The following is a 23,912-nucleotide window of genomic DNA, read 5'->3' as shown; positions in this document are numbered from 1 at the left end:
AGAACTTGGGAGACAGGCAAGTCCTTGCTTACAGATAGCCCCCCAACCTGAAGCAAATACTCACCAACAACCCCCCTCATCCCCCCCCCCACTCTCCTGCTGGTAACAGCTCAACTAAAGTGATCACTCTCCTTACAGTGTGTATGGTAACACCCATTGTTTCATGTTCTCTGTGTATATAAATCTCCCCGCTGTATTTTCCACTGAATGCATCCGATGAAGTGAGCTGTAGCTCACAAAAGCTTATGCTCAAATAAATTTTAGTCTCTAAGGTGCCACAAGTACTCCTTTTCTTTTTGTGAATATAGATTAACACAGCTGCTACTCTGAAACCTGATCTATCCAAGGTAAGAATAGAGGTAGGGTGGGGAAGCTTGTCCATGTTGTACTTGTTCTCTGAGATAACCAGAAGGCTCCGGTTTCCAGGGCTGTCAATCTGACGCTAAACTGCAACCAGTTTCTAGTGCTAAATTTGCATGCGTGCACACACAGGCATCTGGAGCATCGTCTACGAAATTATTCTGGGGAAGCACAGTTTCAGATTTTACCGTCCTGTAAATCGCCTTGCCAGCTGGAATAATCTTCATGGCCGTTTGCAAGTTTGGGTAGTTGTGGGCCTTAGCTGCTGTTTGTCAGCTACACCCAGGTAGCGTTGGCTCTGCGCCTCCAAAATTCAGATGTGTGAACATGCAGAAAGGCGTTAGCGCTTGTCTGACCACAAACGCAAGCAAGAAACTTTGGAGGGCACCAGAAAGTGGTGGTGTGCTTAACTATGAGAACATGGATTTTCATTTGGTATCTAGGAGGGGAGAGAGGAAGTGGTTTGGAAAAGCCTTTGGAGACTAAATTATTGTGTATTGTCCCTTCTTAGCTTCCCTTGAAGTAGATTCCCTGCTCTTCCACAGAATTCCTGGGTGACTTTTGGCAAGCCCCTTATTCTCTGTCTTTAATTCCCCATCAGCAAAACGGGGACACTAGCACTACTCCTAGGGGTGCTGAGGATAAATACATTAAAAATTGAGGCGCTCAGATCATGGAGGCCACATATGCATCACAGATGTTTGAATTCTTTCTGTGCTCATTGGATGGAGCCCTCTTCTCTTGTAGATATTTCATGTAATTCAATAACCAGGATAGAATTTCTACACATTGCCCAAAACATCCGGGGCCAGCTACCCTCTTAATAATATGTGCAGATTCTGCTGAAAGGGACTGTCTAGATGTGGTCCCTTCACAGCTTTCCTGGGGAACCCTCTCTTCCTGATGAGATGCTAGGCACCTACCTGGGGAACAAATATTTGATAATGGGCTCTTCAGTCTAGGAGAGAAAGGTACAACACGATCCAATGGGTCAAGGTGAAGCTAAACAAAGTCAGGCCAGAAATAAGGCATACATTTTTAACAGTGAAGGTAATTAACCATTAGGAAGATTGACCAAGGGTCATGGTGGATTACCCATCATTAGCAATTTCTCAATCAAGACTATGTTTTTTTGTAAAAGAGATGCTCTACTTCCAAAGGAATTATTTGGGGCCGTTCTAGCATAAATTGTACTTTATCCAGGAGGTCAGACTAGATTATCACAATGGTCCCTTCTGGCCTTGCAATCTACAAAACACACACATCTCTGATGCTTAAAGAAACCAACTTCTGCAGGCCAGCCTCCTCCTGTGTTCTGTATTTCAAGCTCCTCACCATTTGGGTTTAATCTCCCAGACCTTCGCTCTGTGTCCAATTGAAGCTATTTGATTTTTTTTGGGGGGGGAGGTGGGGGAGGATTCTTTTTAGGAGGAGGAGGATTTTGTGAGTAATGATGGGAAACTCCAGAGGAGAGAAGAGAGAAGCTCTGAGGTGCAGATGTTCTCTCAGAGGTTGGGCATGTCACTTACCGGCACATGCTGGCATGGGGAGAAGTTAGCTGACCTGGACTCCAGATAGGCTGCTTCCCCTTTATCAAGTACAGAGTGACTAGTTATTTCAATTCTTCATAATGTTACCAACCATATAGTCTTGTGAACCTTCAGACAACACCAGGCTCAAAATGATTTAAAGAGAAAACTGAGTCTCAGAAATGGCAGCCGGTGCTGGATATTCTGCTCTGACTTGGCCTCAAGTCACAAAAACATCTCTGTTTACCTAAGCACTTACGCACGTGCTTAAGTCCCTATTTCTGAATGTGAAGGCTTACCCAAGTGCAGTATACGTTCGGCTGAGCCCCTGAATGGATGGTCACTGGGCGCAGAGTGCCACGCTGGAATGGACATGTTACACGCTTCTTTTGGCTGAGGAAGTCCCTTCTAAGTCCCAAGCCAGCTCAAATCTCCCTACAGGCCCCCACTACATCATGCACCTGGGTGGGTTGTCAGTAGCAGGGATCAGACTTGGAACCTCTGGCTCTAAGAGTATGAGTTTCTACTACCTGAGCTAGCCAAGGCTGCAGCAAACCTTGTCAGTCTCTGTGTGGCCCAGTCACCACTAGGGGGCACACAGCACTGCATTGGGCACGGGTTCCATTTGTTTTGGCATGTCGTCGATGCAAACGGAGGAAAGGGGATTTTGAAATTCCACTGCATGTTGTCTTCCCTAGGTGGCTCGACCTCAGCGAGTTTAAGCTTTTGCCAAACAGAAGCTTGTTTTTCTTCAAAGATGAACTAATATTGACCTTTTAAATCTGCATCCTCAGTGAAATTCATTTGGAAAATTACACAAGATGAAGATTCAAAATAGGTAGCAGGATCTATTTTGGAAATGCTGGGTAAAATTCTCTGCCTTGTGTTGTACAAAAGATAAGACTTGATCATCCCAATGGTCCTTTCTGGCCTTAATCTAGAAATCTACTTGCAGAATTGAAAATTACTAATAGTCGCATGTTCCAGTTGAAAGGAGACTAATTTTTAAATTAACATTAATACAATTAGTAGCACTTAGATGCCTCAGGTAAGATCAGAGCCCCTTTGTGCTAGGTGCTGCACATGGAATGAGAGATTACAAGGAAATAACTTTCAAATGATTAGTAATTGTTGTTAATTACAGTAGTGGCTAGATTCTCCATCTCCCATTGTACGAGGTGCTGCACATGCTCATCGTGAGAGATTAAAATGGGAACTTCACAGCACCCCTTATAGTTTAAGAGCTTTTCCCAAGGAGATTTTTTTTTAAACTTGGTGTCTTTTTTTACCCCCAGGTGTTGCAGAAACTGGGCAAGACGGTAGAAACCAAAGATGAGCAATTCGAGCAAAGCGCTTATGATTTCCAGCAGCAACAGGTTGGGTCTGACTGAAGGGAGCAGAGGGGAGAGAAGACAAGATCCTGAAAGACATAGGGGCAGAGAGTGGGGGAAAGGTCTTCTAAAATATGGGAGGGGCAGGGACATGGAGGTCATCTGAAATATGTGGGGGAGGGGTCACTGAACATCTGGAGGAGGGGGATTCTCCTGAAATGTGGAGCAAGGAGCAGTAGGTGGGGGATCTCCCACATAGCGGAAGGGGAGTAGGTCAGGAACTAAGGGGAGAGGGTGTCTGATGAGATATTGGAGAGTGGAAGTGGGGCAAGAGAGAGGCTGGTTTTCTTTCAAAGTCACTCGTCACTCTCTGGTGTAACCAGCCACTGCTTGAACTCTAGCAGGGCAGATGCAGCCAGCCCAGGAACTGGAGCATGAAGGTTAAATGGGTATGAAGGTTCCAACAAAAAGAAATGCAGGTTTCTGATTGGCTAGAAACCTGCTCCATTGTCATGAAAGGTTAGGAACAGGAAATATGCCCCATGGACCCACACCTTCTTTGGAGTCTGTCATGCTTGTACACATACCTGTATGGATACAATCTGCCCTGCCCTGCCCTGCCCTGTCCAGCTCTGACTTATCTGCAAGGTTTACCTTATCCCACCTTCTTGGTTTGTCCCACCACCACCATCTGATGCCCCTTGATTACAAAGAGGAGAGAGAGAAATTGTTCTCCTTAATGTCTGAGGACAGGACAAGAAGCAGTGGGCTTAAATTACAGCAAGGGCAGTTTAGGTTGGACTTTAGGAAAAAATTCCTAACTGTCAGGATGGTTAAGCACTGGAATAATTGTCTAGTGTGGAATCTCCATCATTGGAGATTTTTAAGAGCAGGTTGCACACACATCCGTCAGGGATGGTCTAGATAATACTTAGTGCTGCCATGAGTGCAGGGGACTGAACTAGATGACCTCTCGAGGTCCCTTCCAGGACGATTCCATGATTAGAACTGGCTGGAAACTGGATTTTCCATTTTGTGGGAAATTCCACAATTTTGAATTTTTTCTGTTCTGAAATGGAATGAAAACAAAAAATTTCAAAATTTTCTCATGAAACAAAATTTAAAATAAAATCAAATAAAATCATATCAGGTGCATCAAAATGGTTTGCGTTGCTGATATTGAAACATTTCATTCCGGTTGCCACCTTTTAAAAACTTTTCATTGGAAATGTTGAAACGGGACAAAGCCGCATGTGACGACAACATCCAAACGCTTTGTTTCGGGGGTTTTCTTCAATTAAATTTTGTTGAAATTGACATGTTCTGATCTCTACGATAATGGCATATTTTTTGTATGAGGAAACCATTTGACAAAAAATGTCCAGCCATCTCTACCCTTGATTCTTCACTGGATTTCTCTGAGCCTACTCGCACCCTTTGCTCCATTCACCTTCCCCACTGTGGCTGATGTGGTGAATTTCTGCCTCTTGCTGTTTGTAATAGAAGTGCAGAGTAGAACGCCAGCTGCTGACACAAACCCTGGCTGTTGTTCTTCTTTGCTTTTCAGATTGAAGGCCAGAAACTCTACAAGGATCTTAAGGCTTTCCTCAGTGCTGTGAAAGGTATGAAACCTCAGTTCCTTCTTCAAACTTGCCTTTTGCTGCTTGGTTCCCTGCTACATCGCTACTGACACACCATGTGGCCAACCTCGAGCCTTGAAAAATCATGAGACTGGCCTAAAAATCATGAGAATTTTTTAAAAAAAAATGGAGATTCTTTTTATTTGGCTTCTGAATCTCTAGAGTCATGCTTGGATCACATTGTCAAGCCTTTCTCTTCAACCATGAGGTCTTGGAACATGCTTTTTTTTTATTGTATTTTTTTTAACGAAAGCGGAGATTTACACCTAACCACATGACTCCAGGAGCTGGGGCTTTAGGGAAAATATCAAATAACTCAGGACTTGAGATAAAATTGCAAGAGTTGGCAACACTGGGTGCCTCATTTGTTTTAGAGAGATAAGTATGACATTTTTTTTTAGCACTCCAAACCAGGTCTGGGAGCCAGGCACCATCCTGTTCTAATCTAACCTTTTATACGAGCTTCCTCTGTGGCCTTGGACAGTTGCTTCTCTTCACTGACCCTCTCTGTAAAATGGGCATGTATCTACTTTTTTATATGGCCCCATCAATGTAGTTTGAGTGTTTCGCTGCCCTTAATAGGCTTTATCTTCCGAGTTCCCCTATGAGGTAGAGCAGTGCTATCCTCTGCATTTTACAAATGAGAAACTGAGGCACAGAGACACTAAGTGTCTTGCCTGAGCTGGGTGTAGAACCTACATCTCCTGAGTCCCAATTCCACTACCAGACCACCCTTCCTACCTGTATTTGCCAGGCCTCCCAGCGTTGGAAGTCTACGGTCTTGGGGCTGAAATTTTCAAAGCCTTCCTAGGGGATTTAGACACACATCCCATTCATTTCAGTGGGGAACTGTGCATCTCAATTCCCTGGGAGGCTTAGAAAAGCTCAACATTTAGAAACGGCTTTTGAAGAAGAATTTTAAGCGATTGGCATTGATTCTTGAAGCTCTCTGCTACCCAGTGGCCTCCCACCATCCAGTGCCTCGCTCTGAGACTGCAGAAGTCTCTCCTGGATCCAGTCAGACAGCTTTCTCCTTATCCCAAACTTGCTGGCTCACCACGTTCACCTTGGGTTTTATTCTCTTGGGTGCCTGACTTCTGTTAATGTCCCAGTCTTTTATGCCTATGGGATGTGTGTAGGTTTCACGGGGAGACTCCAATGGTAGCTCTAAACCTTAATGATGCAGCCGGGAAGCTGGCTTAAGGGGTGCTAATGACTCTGGGATGGTAGCAGGTTTGCCACATGCTGGGTTGTCTCTTCCAGTGATGCACGAAAGTTCCAGGAAAGTGTCGGAAACCCTGCATGAAATTTACAATGTGGAATGGGATGGACACGGGGACTTGAAAGCCATTGCAGAGGTAAGAGATGGGATGAAATCTCCCTTGGGCAAGAAACACTAACTAGAAAATCTTCATCCATTGAAGGGTGGAGTAAGAAGACAGCTCGTCCAGTTAGGGCACTAACCTGGGAGAACCAGGTTCAAGTCCTTGCTCTGCCACAGACTTCCTGGATGACCTTGAGCAAGTCGCTTAACCTCTTCTGTGCCTCAGTTACCTATCTATCCCCATCTGTTGTTGTTGAGAGGAGCAGGCTTTTCAAGATGATACAGTTCCTGTTGTTCCTTTATTCTTTTGAATTGGAGCTTAAGTCTGTCCACTTCTGCCTTAGCTTCTAGTTCCTGCAATCGAATATATGCCATTCTTTGTTCATGTTCAAAACACAGGTGTTCTCTTTCAGCAGCTTCTCCTTCCATATCAGCTATTTTTTGCTTTTGTTCAAGTTCTAGCTGCTGGTTTCTCATGGCAAGCATTTTCGCTGGGTCTGCTTCCTTATCACTGACAATTAACTAGGGTGACCAGATGTCCTGATTTTATAGGGGCAGTCCCGATTTTTGGGGCTTTTTCTAATATAGGCACCTAAAGCCCCCACCCTCTGTCCCGATTTTTCACACTTGCTATCTGATCACCCTAAAATTATCAGATTTTTCAGTTCCTGCTCTGGGGCCTTTTTCTTCAGACAACCCCCTCTGTGAGCACAATTCTTCCAGGCTTTTTCTGTCAGGATCTTGATCATGGGTCATTCATTGTAACTGATTTTTAACCATTAAACTCTCCAATATCAAAATAAAATTTTGACAAGCGTGTGATTCTGATCCAAAAAACCCTTAACCTGTGGTAATGTGTATCCAAGCACAACTATGCCACTGTGACTGGGGTCCTAGTGGGGAGCCAACTGTTGTCACTCAATCAGGGTGAACTGCAAAGAATGAGGAAGCCAAACCTTAAAAAGCTGGTGGATATTCCAATACTTGATTTACCAAGGCAGCATAAAACAGCTTCTTTATTACCTTACTTTATTACCTTACCTTACTACCTTTATTAGCGTACAAGCCTCCATCCAGGTACCCACGTCAAATACGATGAAAATTTCTGTAAATCTTATTTCATCATATTAAAGAGAGGTTCTACCAATCCCAAAGGATTGGACACATTACCTCCCAGGTTAACGAATGTTTCAGCTCTTACCCAAATACACGCTATAGCTAATTCTTATTAGCTAAACTAAAATGTATTACAAAAATGAGAGAGAGAGAGGGGGGGGGGGATGGTTAAAAGATCAATATACATAGAGTTCAATTCACTGAGGTGCAGATTCATAGCAGAGATGGTGAGCTTCGTAGTTGCAAAGAGTTCTTTCAGAAATAGTTCATAGTTTATAGTCCAATGTCCAAATTTCATATTCAGGGCGCACCAGCATAACTGGGACCTCAGTCTTGCGACTCAAACTTCCCCTGACTACACCTAAGCAGATCTGAGATGACAGAATAGGGGCCCCAGGCTCGTTTATACAATGTCCTGTCTTTTGACGAGTTGGAATTCCTCAGGGAACAAAAGGTCACTAGGATCGCTTTGAATGAGGTCCATCACTGGTACTAAATTATTATTATTTTATATTTATACAGCAGAAGCCTATCAAAGCCACACTCAGAGTGAGCCTTGTTGTGGTAGGAGCTGACTAGACAGGCAGTGGATATTACAGATAAGTGGTTAGGGAGACAAGGTGGGCGAGGGGATCTCTTTTATTGGGCCCACTTCTGTTGGTGAGAGAGGGGAGCTTCTGAGCTGACACAGGGCTGAAGAGAAAAAAGCCTCTTTTTCTTTAGCTCTGTCAGCTCGGAAGCTCCCCTCTCTCACCAACAGAAGTGGGTCCAATAAGAGAGATCCCCTCGCCCACCTTGTGTGCGTGTCCCATATCCTGGGAGCAACACGGCTGCACCAATGCTGCGTGAGACCAGGGGCTGTCCTTTTCAAAGCCAACTCTGAGGCTTAACATGAATAGAAGCTCTGGGACTGGAGCCTCCAAATCCACCTGGAATGTCTCACCGAGTTTCTGTGCTCTAACGGGTTTACTGATGATTGAAAACACAAATGCGCACACAGACCAAGTACCTGCGCATCATTTGGAAGGATAAGTTTGTTTTATAATGAAGCCTTCAGTGATCCACTGACTCGAAAGAAGAGCCTGAAGCATTAATTGTATCTAGTCATTGTACTTACGAGCACTCATCACTATAGTACCCGAGCCATCTTTAAGGTATTTATCCTGACAACGTCTCCGGGAGGCAGGCAACTGCTGTTCAGCTCATGCGTAAAACTGAAGCACAGAGATGCTAAGTGACTTGCTCAAGGTCACACAGCCTGTGGCAAACAATGGGACTGAACCTGGGTCTCACAAATCCCAGCCTAGCCCCCACAACCACTGAACCATCCTGACCTGGACCAGTTTAGGGAACGAAGTGCGGAGGCGTGAGTCTAGGGACACAGCAGCCCTTCAAATGTCCCGTGTGTTTATTTTCAGAGCAATGATCTCTTGTGGGAAGACTATGAGGAAAAACTAGCTGACCAGGCGGTGAGAACCATGGAGAATTACATGGCTCAGTTTGGTGAAATCAAGGTACAGTCAAGTGTAAACATAGGCTGTATTTTCAAAAAGCCGCACCCCAACCCCACTACAAAATAAAGTAGGAGGCTTTGCATTTACAGTAAGCAGCATGGAATTGGCCCTGGGCAGCAATGCAAACAGATACTGCTCAGATTATTGAGTACACAACACTGTGGTAGGGACAATGCACCATGTGCTAGGCACAAGCTACACTGCTCATGGGGTGTCCCAGGCATTCAAGGTACAGTATGACTGGGTGACATGTGCAGCTATAGGATACAACACCCTTGAGCAGGGCTGTGGATCGATTCGAAGGTACAGAACACCCTGCTAAGGGCCCTCTCCTCCTGAACTAACTCACTTTCCATGCGTTTGGTTTCTGACCAGGAGCGAATCGCTAAGCGGGGGCGGAAGGTGGTGGATTACGACAGCGCCAGGCATCACCTGGAGGCGCTGCAGAATGCCAAGAAGAAAGATGAAGCTAAGATTGCAAAGGTAAAGGCTAAGTATGTCAAATAGAACCTAGGAGCCGCTCCTCTGTAACTCGGAGCTTCTGCTCCATCTGACCCTGATCAGTCCTGGCTTTTAGTTGGGCCTCACCCCTAGTCTACGATATCCACCTACTGGACACGATTTTGCACCTGCACCTAATTGCAGTGCAAATAATTCTGTCTGCAATTACCCTTGTGGAGAAGGTCCATTAAGTGACTCGCTACTGCAGGCAGGTAACTGGGCTTCGAAATGGGTGTCATTCCACATGCAATTATTTGTGCCCATGGTTTTTGCACCTTCAATGCTGAATACTGGGTTGAGTCCCCGATAAGCACCTCACAGGGCCTTAAAGCGGAGCTGTTGCCAGTCTCTGAGACTGGGGATTGGCTCTAGCTGTCCAAGTGACTTCCAATTACCTAGCGCATCTGGAGCGCCTGTGTGCAAAGATTCTTGTAGCTCCGAGTTCGGATCTCACCTCAACAGCTCAGCTCGTCTGTTTTGTTAATGCCTCCTTCATGTTGCTGTGTCTGAAGACAGCTGTCCCCTTCCGTCATGCAGGCTGAAGAGGAATTCTACAAAGCGCAGGCTGTGTTTGAGGATCTTAACAAAGAGCTTCGAGAGGAGCTTCCGGTTCTTTATAACAGGTAACATCACATCCCCACCGGCTAAACCAGCCGGAAAATCACCCTGCTTTAAAGAGCAGCATGAAAAGGGCAAGTTAAATCTAGGAGAACTTGCATGTAGTCAGGAGGACTCTGGGGAGCCAAAATGTTCATTTCCATGGCACAACAGAGCATCTCATTCTTAATTCCCAAGCAAAATGCAGCCTACCGCTGCCCTGTGCTATGGCAGAGACAGGTCACAGCAGGGGTGCAGAATGGCAGAGAAACCAAGCTGGGGAATGAGTTCCTTTATGCCACTGGCATATTTGCCTGATAGGCAATAGGGTTTAGTGTTACTTTCCTCCAGTCTAGATATTATGAGTAAATCTTTGACCTATAAGCTAAACTCCTTCAATTCCGAGGTTCTAGCTGGGAATTAAGAAAAGCAGAGCAACTTGTCTACAAAAAAAAAAATAATAATAATCTGATGTGAGTTAAAAACATGGAGTTCTAATAAATATGAGTCCTTGTTATCCTCCTAGCTTCTAACCCTCAGCTTTTCAAATCTTCCCTGTTAAAACCACATCCTCTCTTCCCACCCCACAGATAGCTGAACTGGGTGGAGGATGTTAATCACAGTTCTGGCTACTGCCTGTTTTGGGGTCAGGGTGGATGGGGGAGACTAGATGAAGCAATTCCACAACCAACGCTAGTTATCGTCTTGTCAAGCCATGGAACAGCGTGATATACAATCCGATTTAACAAACCTGTAGCACACAAGCAAATATCTCCTCTTGCTTTACCAAATAATTGTGTCCGAAGGAAAGATACTCGCCAAAATGTCGCGCTCGGAAGTTAGACACTGAACTCTGCATTAAGACTCCTAAAATTAAGTGTTCCAAAACAGGAACCCAAAATTCTTGGCCAAATTTGGAAAACGTGCCCTTAATCTCACCTTCCTTTATCCTGCTGTAGTGGGAAAAATAAGACGCAGAGTGCCCTCCCATGAAAGTGCTTTGAGAGCTGGGCCTGAAAAATTCCGATGATTAATGACCAAAAGATGGCAGTAAAGGTTCACAAACGAGAATGTGGCCAATGTACTGTGTAATAATACTATGAATTACATTTGTATGTTTCTTTGTTTGAAAGGGGGACAATAAAAGGTTTTGCAAACTGGAGCGAAACCATATGATCTATCAGTTAGCAAGAGCTCTTGTGTGTGCCCCCTGTCATCCTGCAGTGCCTTTTTGATTCCCAACTCCCTGCCATACCAATGACTTTTAGAAATTATATTAATTTACTGACGCATTTTATTCATTTTAATTTGCAAGAAGTTTGTATTGGAATAGAACCAGGGCAAGAGCAGTTGTTAATGCTAGTTTCTATCATGGTCTTATGGTTAAGACACTGCACTAGGTCTCAGACACTCTATTCCGTATAAGTTCTTATATCGTGCTCAGATGTTACAATGATGTTACAGTTGCATCCAGTGAAGTGAGCTGTAGCTCACAAAAGCTTATGCTCAAATAAATTTGTTAGTCTCTAAGGTGCCACAAGTACTCCTTTTCTTTTTAATGATGAGCACTGTATCAGAACCTATATAGAATAGAAATCCCAGTATTCTGGAGAATGACCATTCCATTTTGTAACAACTTTCAAGGTTCCGAAATTTGGGTTTTGCTCCACATTGGAACAAAAAGAAAACCTTTCAAACATTTTTTGACAACGGAATTGGGTTGAAATGTCCATTTGGGATTCAAAAATAGTCAGGTTTTGTCTCTCTTCTCCCCTGCTTCAGAAAGTCCATTCTGGACCTGAGCAGCCATTCTGTCAAAAGTCAGTCGAAATAACGCGTTTTCACAAAAATGTTTCGGCTGCTACAAAATTTCATTTTTTGATCAATTTTTTTTTTTGACAAATTTTCCAGCCAGGTTCTATTCCTGGCTCTGCCATAGACTTCCTGTATGCCCTTGGGCAAATCACTTAACTGCTCTGTGCCTCGGTTTCCCTATCAGCAAAAGGGGAAGGATGATGTCTGTGATCTATATTCTTAGATTGGGGGCCATCCCCATACTATGCGAGTACTTCAATAACGTATCCGCACACCATCCCTGTCAGGGAAATATTGTAATTCCTATTTTACAGATGGGGAACTGAGCACTGTTACATGCAGAGTTGGTGAAGCCATGCCAGTCCCAGCACATTCAAGAGACAAGGTGGGGCAGATAAAAGATATTACCTCACCCAGCTTGTCTCTCACAGTGGACCAGTCAGATGTGCCATTTTACTTCTGCCTATCAACCAGTTCCACTGGCAGCATGTGGTAGCTTTTGCATCAGTGCTCTGCTCAGACAATTTGCCAGTTCTCCAGCTCAATTCATTAAGTCACATGGAGGACATACCCAGCTCATGTAGAACCAAGACAGCTGGGAAAGCCAGTATACTCAAGGGGTTAATGTAATGGACAGGGAATCAGGACTCCTGTTCTCTATTCTTAGCTCTGCCATACACCCACAAGACATTTCATCTCTCTGTACCCCAATCTATAAAATGGCTACAGTAAAGCTGAAGCTTCCTAGTGCTCTGGATGTAAAGTGATGTGAAATCTCCGCACAAAAAGGATTGACCGCTGTGCAGAGTGATTAGCATTCCTAGCCATAGATTTAAAAGCCAGAAGGGATCATTCTGACATCAGGTCTGACCTCCTGCATACCCCAGGCCAAGGAACCTCACCCAGTAACTTCTGCATTCGCTCAAACAGAAGTTAGGGTCTTAAAGCATCTCTTTTTAAAAAGAGAGAGAGAGAGAGAGAGAGAGAGAGAGAGAGTCTAGATCTCTAGACTTCAAGTTATGGAGACTCCATCACAGCCTAAGGTAAGTTGTTCCGATCCTCGATTACCCAATTGTTATTCCAGCCTATTCTCTTCATTCTTTTCCTTCTGTTCCTTTCATGCATGGCATGACTCAATTTGTTGTTTGTTTTATTTTTGGTTTATTTCTGAACAGCCGCATTTCTTGCTACGTGACCATCTTCCAGAATATTTCCAATTTAAGAGACATCTTCTACAAGGAGATGAGTAAGGTAAGGGACTGGCCCGTAAAATATAAGCCTGTTGAAAGATGCACAGATGATGTGTTTTCCTAGTAATGGGGTCTCAATTGCTTTAAAAACCTGGTTCTTTTGAGCGTTAGCAATAATCGCCCACTGCTGCCACCTAGAGGACAGTTAGGAAGGTTAAAAAAAATAATCCACCCACCTCTGGTCCTTTGTTTCCCCTCCTCCCGCCATGACTGGAAAGGTCTTAACAGGCCACTTCAACTTGTATGGTTCCTTGAAATATGAAATATTCCACCTTGTATTTAGCTGAGACACTCTGAGTACCTTTCCCAGACCTGAAGAAGAGCTCTGGTAAGCTCAAAAGCCTGTCAGTCTCACCAACAGAAGTCGGTCCAATACACGAGATTCCCTCACCCGCCTTGTCAGTTTATCCAAGGAATTTGTGTTCCCTTGAAATGTAATTTTAAGGGAATCCATCTAATGTTGCTCTCTTGTTTGTCGGATGATCTGTGTTAACCAGACTAGTCTCTAGCATATCCCAGTGCTGCCAGAAGAGCCTTGTGAGCTGGGTTTTTATAGATAGTCATAGATTTTTTTTAAAGGGACTCTTGGATCGTCAGTGTTTCCAATCTTTCCAGACTCCTGTCCCCCTTTCATGAGTCTTTTGTCTTGCGTACCCCCAAGTTTCACCTCACTTAAAAACTACTTTCTTACAAAGTCGGACATAAAAATACAAAAGTGTCACAGCACGCTCGTACTGAAAACGGCTGATGTTCTCATTTTCACCATATAATGATAAAACAAATTGACTGGGATATAAATAGTGTACGTACACTTCAGCGTGGCACTTGAGCCTGTTTTTTCACTTGTGAGCCTCGTCTGAAGCCCAAGCCCACCAACCGAGGCTGAAACGTAACTTAGTTTCGCGTGGCTCCCTGTGCCAGGGGGACTAGGAGCAATTGCCGTGCTTGCCAAACCTTAACACCAGACCAGTGCTTGTAATGTGCTCCCCACCCCCCAAACCTGTCCCATGACCCCATCCAGGGTGGAACCCCCAGTTTGAGAAACACCAATCTAGATGAGTTGAGTATCCCCTGGAAGACCTCTGCATATCCCCAGGGGTACACATACCTCTGGTTGAGAACCACAGGCCTGACTCCTGCATTACACAAGCCAGAGAATTTCACCCAGTTACCCCTGTACCGAGCCCAATAACTTGTTTGACTAAAGCATCTCAGAAAGCCATCCAATCTTGATCTGAAGACCTTGAGATACCACTTCCTGAGTAGTTCTTCCAATGGTTCGATCACTCTCACTGTTAAAAATTTCTGCCTGATTTCCAATTTTAAATTGTCTGGCTTTATCGTCCAATCATTGGTTCTCATTATGACCTGGTTAAAGTGAAGATTTGGAGAATGTGGGGGGCAGGAAATGCAGCCCCAAATGAAGGGAAGGGAGAAACACAGAGGGCTTCTCATGGGCGGTGAGTGAACCCCGGGCTCGGGGAGGCTAGCCCCCAGGCCGACCTGCCACTTCTGCCTGAGGTCATGCCCCTCCCGCCCCAGCCCAGAGAGCCACCAAGCGCCCCCAGTCCTGGAGCGCCGGTTGCTGTGGTGGGCAGGCGGCACAGCCCTCCCCTCCACCCAGGAGTGCAGCACTGGGAAGGAGGAGGTCTGGGGGCAGAGCTTGGGCAGGGCCATACAGGGATGTTTAGGGAGGCTCAGCCTCCCCCAGCCTTTGATACTCGCCATGATACTCCTCCAGAAGCGACTTCCTGTCTTGAGTCATGTAGATCAGTGTTTCTCAACTACCGGTCAGCAGCAGTCTCCTTGCTGGTCCCTGAGATTTCCCTGAGACAGTTTAGGAAGGCAGTAAGCCAGTCCCTGGTATCAAAAAGGTTGAGAAACACTGAATGCATCCAATGAAGTGAGCTGTAGCTCACGAAAGCTTATGCTCAAATAAATTTGTTCGTCTCTAAGGTGCCACAAGTACGCCTTTACTTTTTGCGAATGCAGACTAACACGGCTGCTACTCTGAAAACTGGTCTAGATAGTCCATGTTACAGTGGTTCAGACAGTGGGTGAGCAGAAGTCCATGCTCACAGGGCTGTGAAGAGAAACCATGTGACCTAATTCTCCCTGCTAAAAGAAGAGAAAGCTGTGAAGTATCATCTCATTGTAGGTTCTGATGTTTGCTTCTCTCCCATTGTTTTCAGCTGAACCACGACTTGTATGAGGTGATGAGCAAACTGGAAAAGCAGCACTCCAGCAAAGTCTTTATCATTAAAGGGGTGCCGAGGTAAATGGCTTTCCAGTTCTCATGGTAGATGAGGTCTAGAGGGATGCTAAATCTCAAACGGGGGAAGCGCTGGATGCCATGTTAGATCATGTAACATTTTCAAAAGTACCTCAGTAAGTCAAGTTCCTATTTCCTATTGACTTTTTCAATGGAACTTAAGCTTCTAAGTCTCTAATGCATCTACGCTGCCTCTCTGCTGTCCAATCAACGTCAAATTAAATGCTACGCCTCTTGCAGAGGTGGAGTAATTAAGGCGACATTACATGAGTGTTAGGTTGGCAGAAGGGAGCTGATAGCGTAGACGTATATATCATTAGGTTGACTTAAGGTGGCTTCCGTTGGCCTAAATTTGTAGCGTAGACCAGACCTTAGGAGCAATGGAGAATGTTCTCCTATGCCTTCAAGCCCTGATTCTCTGAGGTTTCCTGTTTCTTTAAATGAATATAAATAAAATGCAGTAAATCAGAAAATAATGGCGTGAACGTAAAGTTGACTCTGACCAAAATTTTCAAATCTGACTATGGATTGTGGGAGGTGCCTCAACCCTCAGAAGTCTGGGCTGAAGTTCCTTAAGGGGGCCTGATTTTCAAACTGTGCTGAGTGTCTCGTCTCTGAAAATCAGAGCCCATAAATGTGTCTCAAATGTTGGCACCTCAGAATCATTAATTACTTTTTTTTTAAATCATCACCTCTGTCTCTGGAGCAGCCTCCTCAGAACCCCTGGCTACGATACCCTTGGGTGGAACGCCTGGCCAATCTACTTTGGTCAACGTGTGGGTTTTTGATACTGGATTTTTATTCCGTTATCGCTGGGAAGTGAAGAGAAATCTAACTGGGTATAGTCATTGCCTCAGTGAGTCTTGGAGTATTTAAAATCCAGCCTCCCAGGAGGGCTGACGTTTGTGAGATCGCCAATATAACCCACTGGTTAATGTGTGATTTTAGACCTCACACCCCTACCCTGGGCCTGACCCAGAGAGAATAAGTCTGCTGCAGTTCAAAACTAGGGGAGTTCGTCCTTTAGCTCAAGCTATAGAGGCTCATGCTTTAGCTGTGGAGATCCCTGGTGAAGGCCAAACTGACCGTCACTACACTGGGATTAGTTAAAGATGTCTGGTATCTAGGAAACGTGCATTTGGTTGTTGCAGTCTGTCTGTCTGGAGCCTATGGCCAGTCGTACTCTTGCTGGGGTTATATACATTGGGGGGATTAATGTTGGGTGGAGTAGGTACAAAGTACTTAGATAGGTGACGTGTGTCACAGAAAGAACAACCTATGCAAGTAAAAGCACTCTCTTCTTTAATGCAGTAACAGGCGCTCGCTGGTCATCTCCTCCCCGGTGAGTCGTCCTCCTGTCGTTTTCACATCACTGGCAAATGCTTCAGATGGGACCCCTGAGCTTCCTCCAAACAATTCAACGTGTCACGCGGGAGAATCTGTTCCTTCAACAGCGGAGGGGGATGCTGCATCCTCTGATGGCAGCGGAATCCAGGATGAGCGGCCGGCATCTCCTGCTGCTGTTTTGACCCCCGACAAGAGAGAGTCCATGTCAGCAGCAGAGGTGGAGTCCGGGTCCTCTGGTGCCAGTGAAATCCAGCATGAGAATCAAACTGGGACTCTGGAGGAACCCAGCACAGTGACAGAGGGGTCGTACCAGGGAGTTGAAGATGTTGCAGCAGCTATGGCTGCAGAGATTCTATCTGCCGCTATCGCTGAGGCTGTGGACAAAGCCAAAACATCTCTGCCGCCCTCTGATGGTGCATCAGCCCAAACCCAGACTCCAGAAAGCCTGGAGGCCGATGCTAGCAACCTGCAGGGGGGAAATGAATGCTCTGTACTCCACGTGAGCAATGAAATCCCATCTCTGCAAGCACCCCCTTCACCTGACTTGAGAGAGGAGACCAACCCATCAGGAGATACCCAACCCACAGCTTCCCAGCAAGAATCAAGTCAGCCAAGAAACAGGATGCCCCTCGGTGAGGTTTTAGTTTGCCCTGAAAATGCCACATACCCTCCTGATGAAGATGCTTCCCCTCTCACCCCAGTCCATGAAGTCCATCAAGGCCCAGCCAGCACCCATGGCTCCAGTCCACCCGAAGCAGAGGAATGGGCCAATGGCCAGAAGCAGCCACAGCCAGAGACTGAGAGGATCATTTGCCAGCCAAGCAGGGAGGCCGAAGAGGACCGGGGCAGCGAGGGGAGCATGGAAGAACTAAACATTTACCCAACGGTGACTGAAATGCAGGTAAGAGACAACAAAATGAATGTGGGACAAGGGTTTGGCTGCTGACCAGTGGCCTGAAGCAAAGTCATTGCAGGTATCTGCTGTAACATGGGAGTAACAAGCAAGCGGGTGCATTGAGGAGATGAAAGGGGGGCTACTGGAGAAGCGGGGTGGAAGGTGCTAGGACCCAGAGAAGAGACCCGCTTGAATTCTACTTGTTCTTGCTAGAAATGTTACTGACAACCAGGGCCTTTACCGGGGCAGTCACCTGGGTCTGTTGTCTACATGAACCTTTGCAGCTGAAAAGCAATTTGCTCGTGGTAAAATATAGTGCAAGTTTCTCAACTTCCAAGGAACTTGAAGGGCAGTGGGGGGGAGAAGAGGCCAATTCCAGCAGTGAGGAATTGGTCGCTCTTGGAGTCGCTTCCATGATGTGGTTTGCTTTTTCACTGGAGATGAATAGGAAAGTATTTGCTGAATAAGACTTGTTTCCTCCTCCTTTTGTTCCAAACCCAGTTGTGTTTGGATAGTCATTAAAGTTGTCTGAAAACCCAACTTCAACCAAGAAACAGCAGGGACAGCAGTTAGTGTTCATCATTATTTCGACTGCCGCAGGAGGGTGCATCGCATTTCCAACTAGTTGCTCTTCTGCACGCCCAGCTTTTGCCGCTCTAATGCTGGGACTTTGTTTCTCACACACCGATACGTTCTCTGTGGCTCCCTATAGCCTCCAGCCCTTCCAAATGGGAGGTTTTTCCCACACCCAGAAGTGCTCACAGTGCCCTGAAGATCATGTGTATTTTTAGCCTCTCCCTCACCCATCCATTTCTCAGGCTCATAGAATATCACGGTTGGAAGAGACCTCAGGAGGCACTAGTCCAACCCTCTGCTCATAGCAGAACCAACCCCAACTAAATCATTCCAGCCAGGACTTTGTCAGCAGAGTCTTAAAAACCTCTAAGGAAGGAGATTCCACCACCTCCCTAGGTAACCCGTCCAGTGCTTCACCACCCTCCTAGTGAAATAGTGTTTCCTAATGTCCAAGCTAGACCTCCCCCACTGCAACGTGAGACCATTACTCCTTGTTTCTGGCATCTGCCACCACTGAGAACAGCCGAGCTCCATCCTCTTTGGAACCCCCTTCAGGTAGTCGAAGGCTGCTTTCAAATTTTGTTGCATGGTAAGGCTGGGATTTTCACAGGAGCCTAAGGGATTTAGGCACCCAACTGCTGCTGGGTTTGTGCATCTCTTGTCCTGAAACTACAGCAAAAGGCGTTTCCAGTCAGCACGCGTTTAGAAACGAGCATGCTTGTTTGGCATGGTTGTGCTCCTTGTCATCAGCCATGAAAAGGGGAGAGCCTATCTGAGAGGAAACAAACTGCATCCAGTCGCTGTCATTGTATAGCACCTTGCGCAGTGGAATTCTGGCCTATGACTCGGGCTCTTAGGCACTATTTCAGTACGAGTGATATGATGATGATAAAGCAAAGTTTAACCAAAGTTTGTGGCTTTCCCCATGAGGGGCAAGTGAGCCATGCTGTGTGCAAAGCTCCTCCCATGGACATGAAGCTGCTTAGCGTTCTCTGTTAGTGATCTGCACCTGTGAATCTTTCTTGATAGGAGGTGACTGAGTTAATAGAGTGGAAATGTTGAAGGGTCAGCTTGTCCTATCCTGACACACAATTGTTAGTGCTTCACTCTGGGTGTAGTCCAGGAGGGCAACTGGCCATGTCAGAGAAGCAGCATCTGGATTTAAATCGGAAGATCTGGGAATCTACTGAAGCAAGCAGGGACTCCAGGCTGAAAGGCCAGATTAGTTCCGGTTCCCAACTATAGTCCTACATCGTATTTTCTAAAAACTATTTTGCAACGTTGCTTTCTGTTTAGTCTGTGATGCCACCAGCAGCCCAAGAGGGCCAGCCAAAGGGATAGTTCTGTGCATGGGCAAAGAAGCTAGAGTAGCCAGACCCATAAAATGTCTTTCTGATTTCAGATTATGTTTGGCTTCACTCCAGATGGTGAAACAGGCAGCAGCAGCCATGAGCTGCCTGTGGGCTTCCTCTTCAAGGTAAGAAGACAACTAAGGGGGGATATGATTGAGGTCTATAAAATCATGACTGGTGTGAAGAACATAAATAAGGAAGTGTCATTACTCCTTCTGTACACGAGAAGCCATGGGTCACCAAATGAAATTAATAGGCAGCAGTTTAAAACAACAAAAAGGAAGCATTTTCTTCACACAATAGTCAACCTGTAGGAACTCCTGCCAGAGGATGTATGTGAAGGTCAAGACTCTACAAAGGGGTCAAAAAAGAACTAGGTAAGTTCATAGGAGGATCGGTCCCAGCAATGCTATTAGCCGAATGGCCCGGGATGGTAGCCCTAGCCTCTGTTTTGCCAGAAGCTGGGAATGAGCGACAGGTGATGGATCACTTGAGGATTACCTGTGTTCTGTTCATTCCCGCTGGGGCACCTGGCACTGGCCACTGTCGGAAGACAGGATATTGGGCTAGATGGACCTTTGGTTTTAACCAGTATCGCCGTTCTTATTGTTCTAAGAAACGCCAAACTACCTGCTTGTACCATAAGGCTGAGCAGAGCTCACCTAGTGGGCTAGGACACTGGCCGGGGAGTCGGGGAGACCAGGATTCTGTTCATTGACCCTCATGTGGTGACCTTGGGGCAAGTTGCTGTCTTGTCTCTGTTTCCCCTCCCATCCTTATCTTATTTATTTAGACCGTATATTCTTCATGGACCATTTCTCCTATGGGTGTGTACAGCAGTTTGCACAGCAGGGTCCTAATCCCACTTGGGGCCTCTAAGTGCTCCTCTAATACGAATTTCCAATAATGACATAGCTGGGGATTGATTCAAAGGCTGACCTGAGCAAAAGAATTTTGTGTTTCACTGGTGCCAGGGGGCTTGTTGACACTACACAGGCTATACCAGCAGTGCTCCTAGTGGAGACACTGCTTATACCAGCAAAAGGAGTGAGTTGTTGCAGTTTAACTATACTAAGCTATACCAGCAAAAGGACACTCTTTCTGGTACTGTATAGTTGCATGAACTGGGAGGGTTGCCAGCATAACTGTCAGTCAAGGGTGTGGTTTTTTTCACATCTCTGACTGACAGAACCATGCTGACAAAACTCTGTAGTGGAGTCCTGGCCTCTGTCCAATATTAATCCTTACTACAATTAAATCATGCATGAATAAGGTGCCTAAGGAAGCAGCCAAGACTGGGGCCCCATTGTGGGAGGTGCTGGTACAAACATAAAATAGTGTCCTGCCAGAAGGGCTGATATCTAGACAATGCAGATGACCGAGATAGTGGGAAAGCACACCACACACAAGCATCGTGAACATGTGATAGCAATCAGCTGTTTGATACAATCAGCAATTGCGGGAGGGGAGGTAGTTGTCCTCCTGAGAATGTCACCAGCAGCAGGCCCTTTGACATTCACTTTTAGAGACACACAAATTTTGGGATTTGCAGGCAGATAATCCCTAGGTTAATCCACGTTTTTTTTTTTTCTTGCCTGCCTACTCCGCTAGTTTAAAAAAAAAAAATAGGTCCCAAGGGCCAAAATTCTGCCTTCAGATGCATACTTTTTTGGCTTCAGTGCCCTAAATAATGTAAAGCAGCAGTTCTGAGCAGCATTCCCAGTCTGGGTCTATGTGGTGCTCCCTGGGATGTCATCTGAAAGGGACCTGCTAATTAAGCAATGACAATGGTATGGAGTGTGGCTATCAAGAGACAATTGCACCATTCTGACACAATCTGTATATCCGAATTCCACCATGTACCATCTCATCCTGCTGGTGGGGAGTCAGTGATTCCAAGGAAAGTAACTTCTCACTAATCCCATCTTTCACCTTCCAGGCTCAAGCAATCCAGACTCACACGTCAGATGATGAAAATCATCTGCAGTTCAAGGAAGGGGAGATAATTCTGGTGGTATCCAACTCTCAGGCCCAGGTAACAACAAGCCATCATCTCTCGACTGGGGAGGCGGTTTGTGGGATTTCTGACACTTCCAAAATTTGGGTGAAAATTGGTGTAAAAAAAAAATGAATAACTGCTTCTGCAAAAACCCGGGAAAGTTTCAGTAAAAGTCAGTAAAAACTGAAAACAAAGAGCCTGACTATTCCATAATGGGGGATGGGATGTCTTGGCAATTTCTTGTTGTTGCATACTGTGTAGGTGAGACCTGATATGATCCTGTTGCAGTCTCTTCTCTCAGTATGTAAGGGCTTTTCTACATGGGAAAGCTTTGCAGTCTAACTTTAAATTGCATCCATTTAAAAAAAGACAATTTAACTGGTACAAAAGGCGATGTGCGGATGCTTTTATTTTGGTTTAATTAAACCTATTTCTAATTGACGAAAGCCAGATCTCCACTAAAAACTTTTGCTGGCATAGCAATGTCAGTCAGAGATGTAGTTTGTGACCAATACAGCCAGCAAAAGCCTCTAGTGTAGCTACAGTAATACCAGCCAAACTGCACTTTTCTCTCACTGGGGCAGGGGGGCACTGGAATAAGTTACACCGGTTTTGCTGCACCCACTCTAGGAGCTCTTTACCAGTCTAGTATATTGGTAAAGCTAGAGCAGCAAAGCCTTCAAGTGTAGAGCTAGCATTGAGCTAAACGGAAGTAAACCTCTCTTAAACTGGATTAAGGGTTTATCTACACACAGACAAGATGTACTGCATTAACTATACTGGTATAATTAAAGGAATACGACTCCCGTTAGGGTGAGTGCAGGTATACCGAACAGGAAGAGAAATGAACCATACTGATAGAACTACAAGTCCACACTAGGGGTTGTACTGGTAGAACTTTGGGTAAAAAACAAAACAAAACAAACACCTCACCTCTAAGAGACGACATTTTCCTAGTAAAAGAACTGTGTAGACCTAGTCTAAAAGTGTCTGTGCAGTGTTTGCTCCGATTTAAATTCATACCTTCAGTTATACAAGTGCAACTTTCCCATGAGCACAAGGCCTAATAAAATGCAGGCACAGTGCCTGCAATACACATGCGTCTGTTTCTTTTCTCTTCCACCTTAGGTAGACCTTCAGTCAATCATTAACTGATTTCCCAGCTCCTTCCTCCTCTTGCTAAACTATTTCCTTGGTGCCGACAAGTCACTTCCTGTTGGTGAAGAGATTTAGAGGCAAATTGGTAGAGCAGACTGGGAATTTCCATCAGAAAATGCCGGTTCACAGAAACAAATTTTTCACGGGAAAGGGTTGGTTTTGACAAATCTAATTAGAAAATTTGGGGGGAAAAAACTTTAAAATTCTTAAAAAAAGAAAAGGAGTACTTGTGGCACCTTAGAGACTAACAAATTTATTTGAGCATAAGCTTTCGTGAGCTACAGCTCACTTCATCGGATGCATAAGATGAAGCTGTAGCTCACGAAAGCTTATGCTCAAATAAATTTGTTAGTCTCTAAGGTGCCACAAGTCCTCCTTTTCTTTTTTGCGAATACAGACTAACCTAACACGGCTGCTACTCTGAAACCTTTAAAATTGTTAACTACTTGTTTCAATGTTTTCTAAATTAAGTGTTTTGTTTTCTGATTCAAAATAACTTTTCATTTTGAAATTTTCATTGGCTTTTACTAAAAGCTTTTTTTTTTTTAAGTCGAAATCTAAAACATTTTAATGGACTTGATGCAAAAAAAAATTTTGGACGATCAGGTTGCAAAAATTTGAGCTTTTGACTTTTCAGCCTGATTTGAGGCAGGAAAAAATTTCAAAACCTCAAAGATAGGAAAACCACTTCCAACGAGCTCGTCAGTTGGTTCCTTTCGTCTGCATACTGAATTTGTGTACTGTCTCTGTGATGAAGATGCGTCGCAAGAGGGTAAAACTAAAGAGAGGTGCAATATTAAGCTGAGATTTTTCAGAGCTGTCTAATAGACTCCAGAAACCCCAGTTAGAATTAGTGGGAACTGGGTTTCCACACTTCCTAGGTGACTTTAAAGCAAAAAACTCCTCTTTGAATCATTAAATGGAAAGGCTGGATATGTCCACCCAGTCCATCTCTCTGGACCCAATGCAGGATTGTTCTGTACTGCTGCATCTAATCTAGTTTTAAATGTCCCAAGCCACGTCTCCACCCTGCAGCCTTTGGGAAACTTTCACAGTCCCAACAGCTCTCACTGTCAGGAACATTTTCCTGCTACTCAGCCTTAGAAATCCCTTTCCACTCTTCCTACGGGTCCTGACCCAGGTTTGTTTTTTCTCCCTAGGAAGAAGGATTTCTGACCGGCTTCAAAGAGAGTGACTGGAAGGTGAACCGGGATCTCCTACAGAAGAGAGCTTTCCCCCAAGATCTCATCAGACCCATCTCCTCCAAATGAGTCTAGCACATCACGCGGCTGGGGCGGAGTGGGAGGGAAACAGGGATCTATTATAAAAGAAAAGG

The 23,912-nt window shown here is 45.2% G+C and overlaps 1 protein-coding gene across 1 annotated transcript in view; it reads left to right on the top strand.

Annotated features, from left to right (window-relative positions):
* BIN2 (bridging integrator 2) overlaps nt 1–23,912 on the top strand; it is a 45,983-nt gene that overhangs the window by 2,940 nt on the left and 19,131 nt on the right. The window contains exons 2-13 of the mRNA XM_038378168.2: nt 3,185–3,265; nt 4,788–4,842; nt 6,124–6,218; nt 8,719–8,814; nt 9,190–9,297; nt 9,853–9,938; nt 12,903–12,978; nt 15,170–15,252; nt 16,561–17,497; nt 19,470–19,544; nt 21,359–21,454; nt 23,737–23,899. Of these exons, the coding sequence (XP_038234096.1) occupies nt 3,185–3,265; nt 4,788–4,842; nt 6,124–6,218; nt 8,719–8,814; nt 9,190–9,297; nt 9,853–9,938; nt 12,903–12,978; nt 15,170–15,252; nt 16,561–17,497; nt 19,470–19,544; nt 21,359–21,454; nt 23,737–23,847 (1,899 nt within the window). The 3' untranslated portion in view covers nt 23,848–23,899. The remainder of the gene's footprint in view (nt 1–3,184; nt 3,266–4,787; nt 4,843–6,123; nt 6,219–8,718; nt 8,815–9,189; nt 9,298–9,852; nt 9,939–12,902; nt 12,979–15,169; nt 15,253–16,560; nt 17,498–19,469; nt 19,545–21,358; nt 21,455–23,736; nt 23,900–23,912) is intronic.

Source organism: Dermochelys coriacea, chromosome 20, assembly GCF_009764565.3.
Source record: "Dermochelys coriacea isolate rDerCor1 chromosome 20, rDerCor1.pri.v4, whole genome shotgun sequence".
In the NCBI taxonomy this organism is placed as follows: Eukaryota; Metazoa; Chordata; order Testudines; family Dermochelyidae; genus Dermochelys; species Dermochelys coriacea.
Note: the sequence above shows the minus strand (reverse complement) of the source record. Positions and strands in the feature narration are given on the sequence as shown.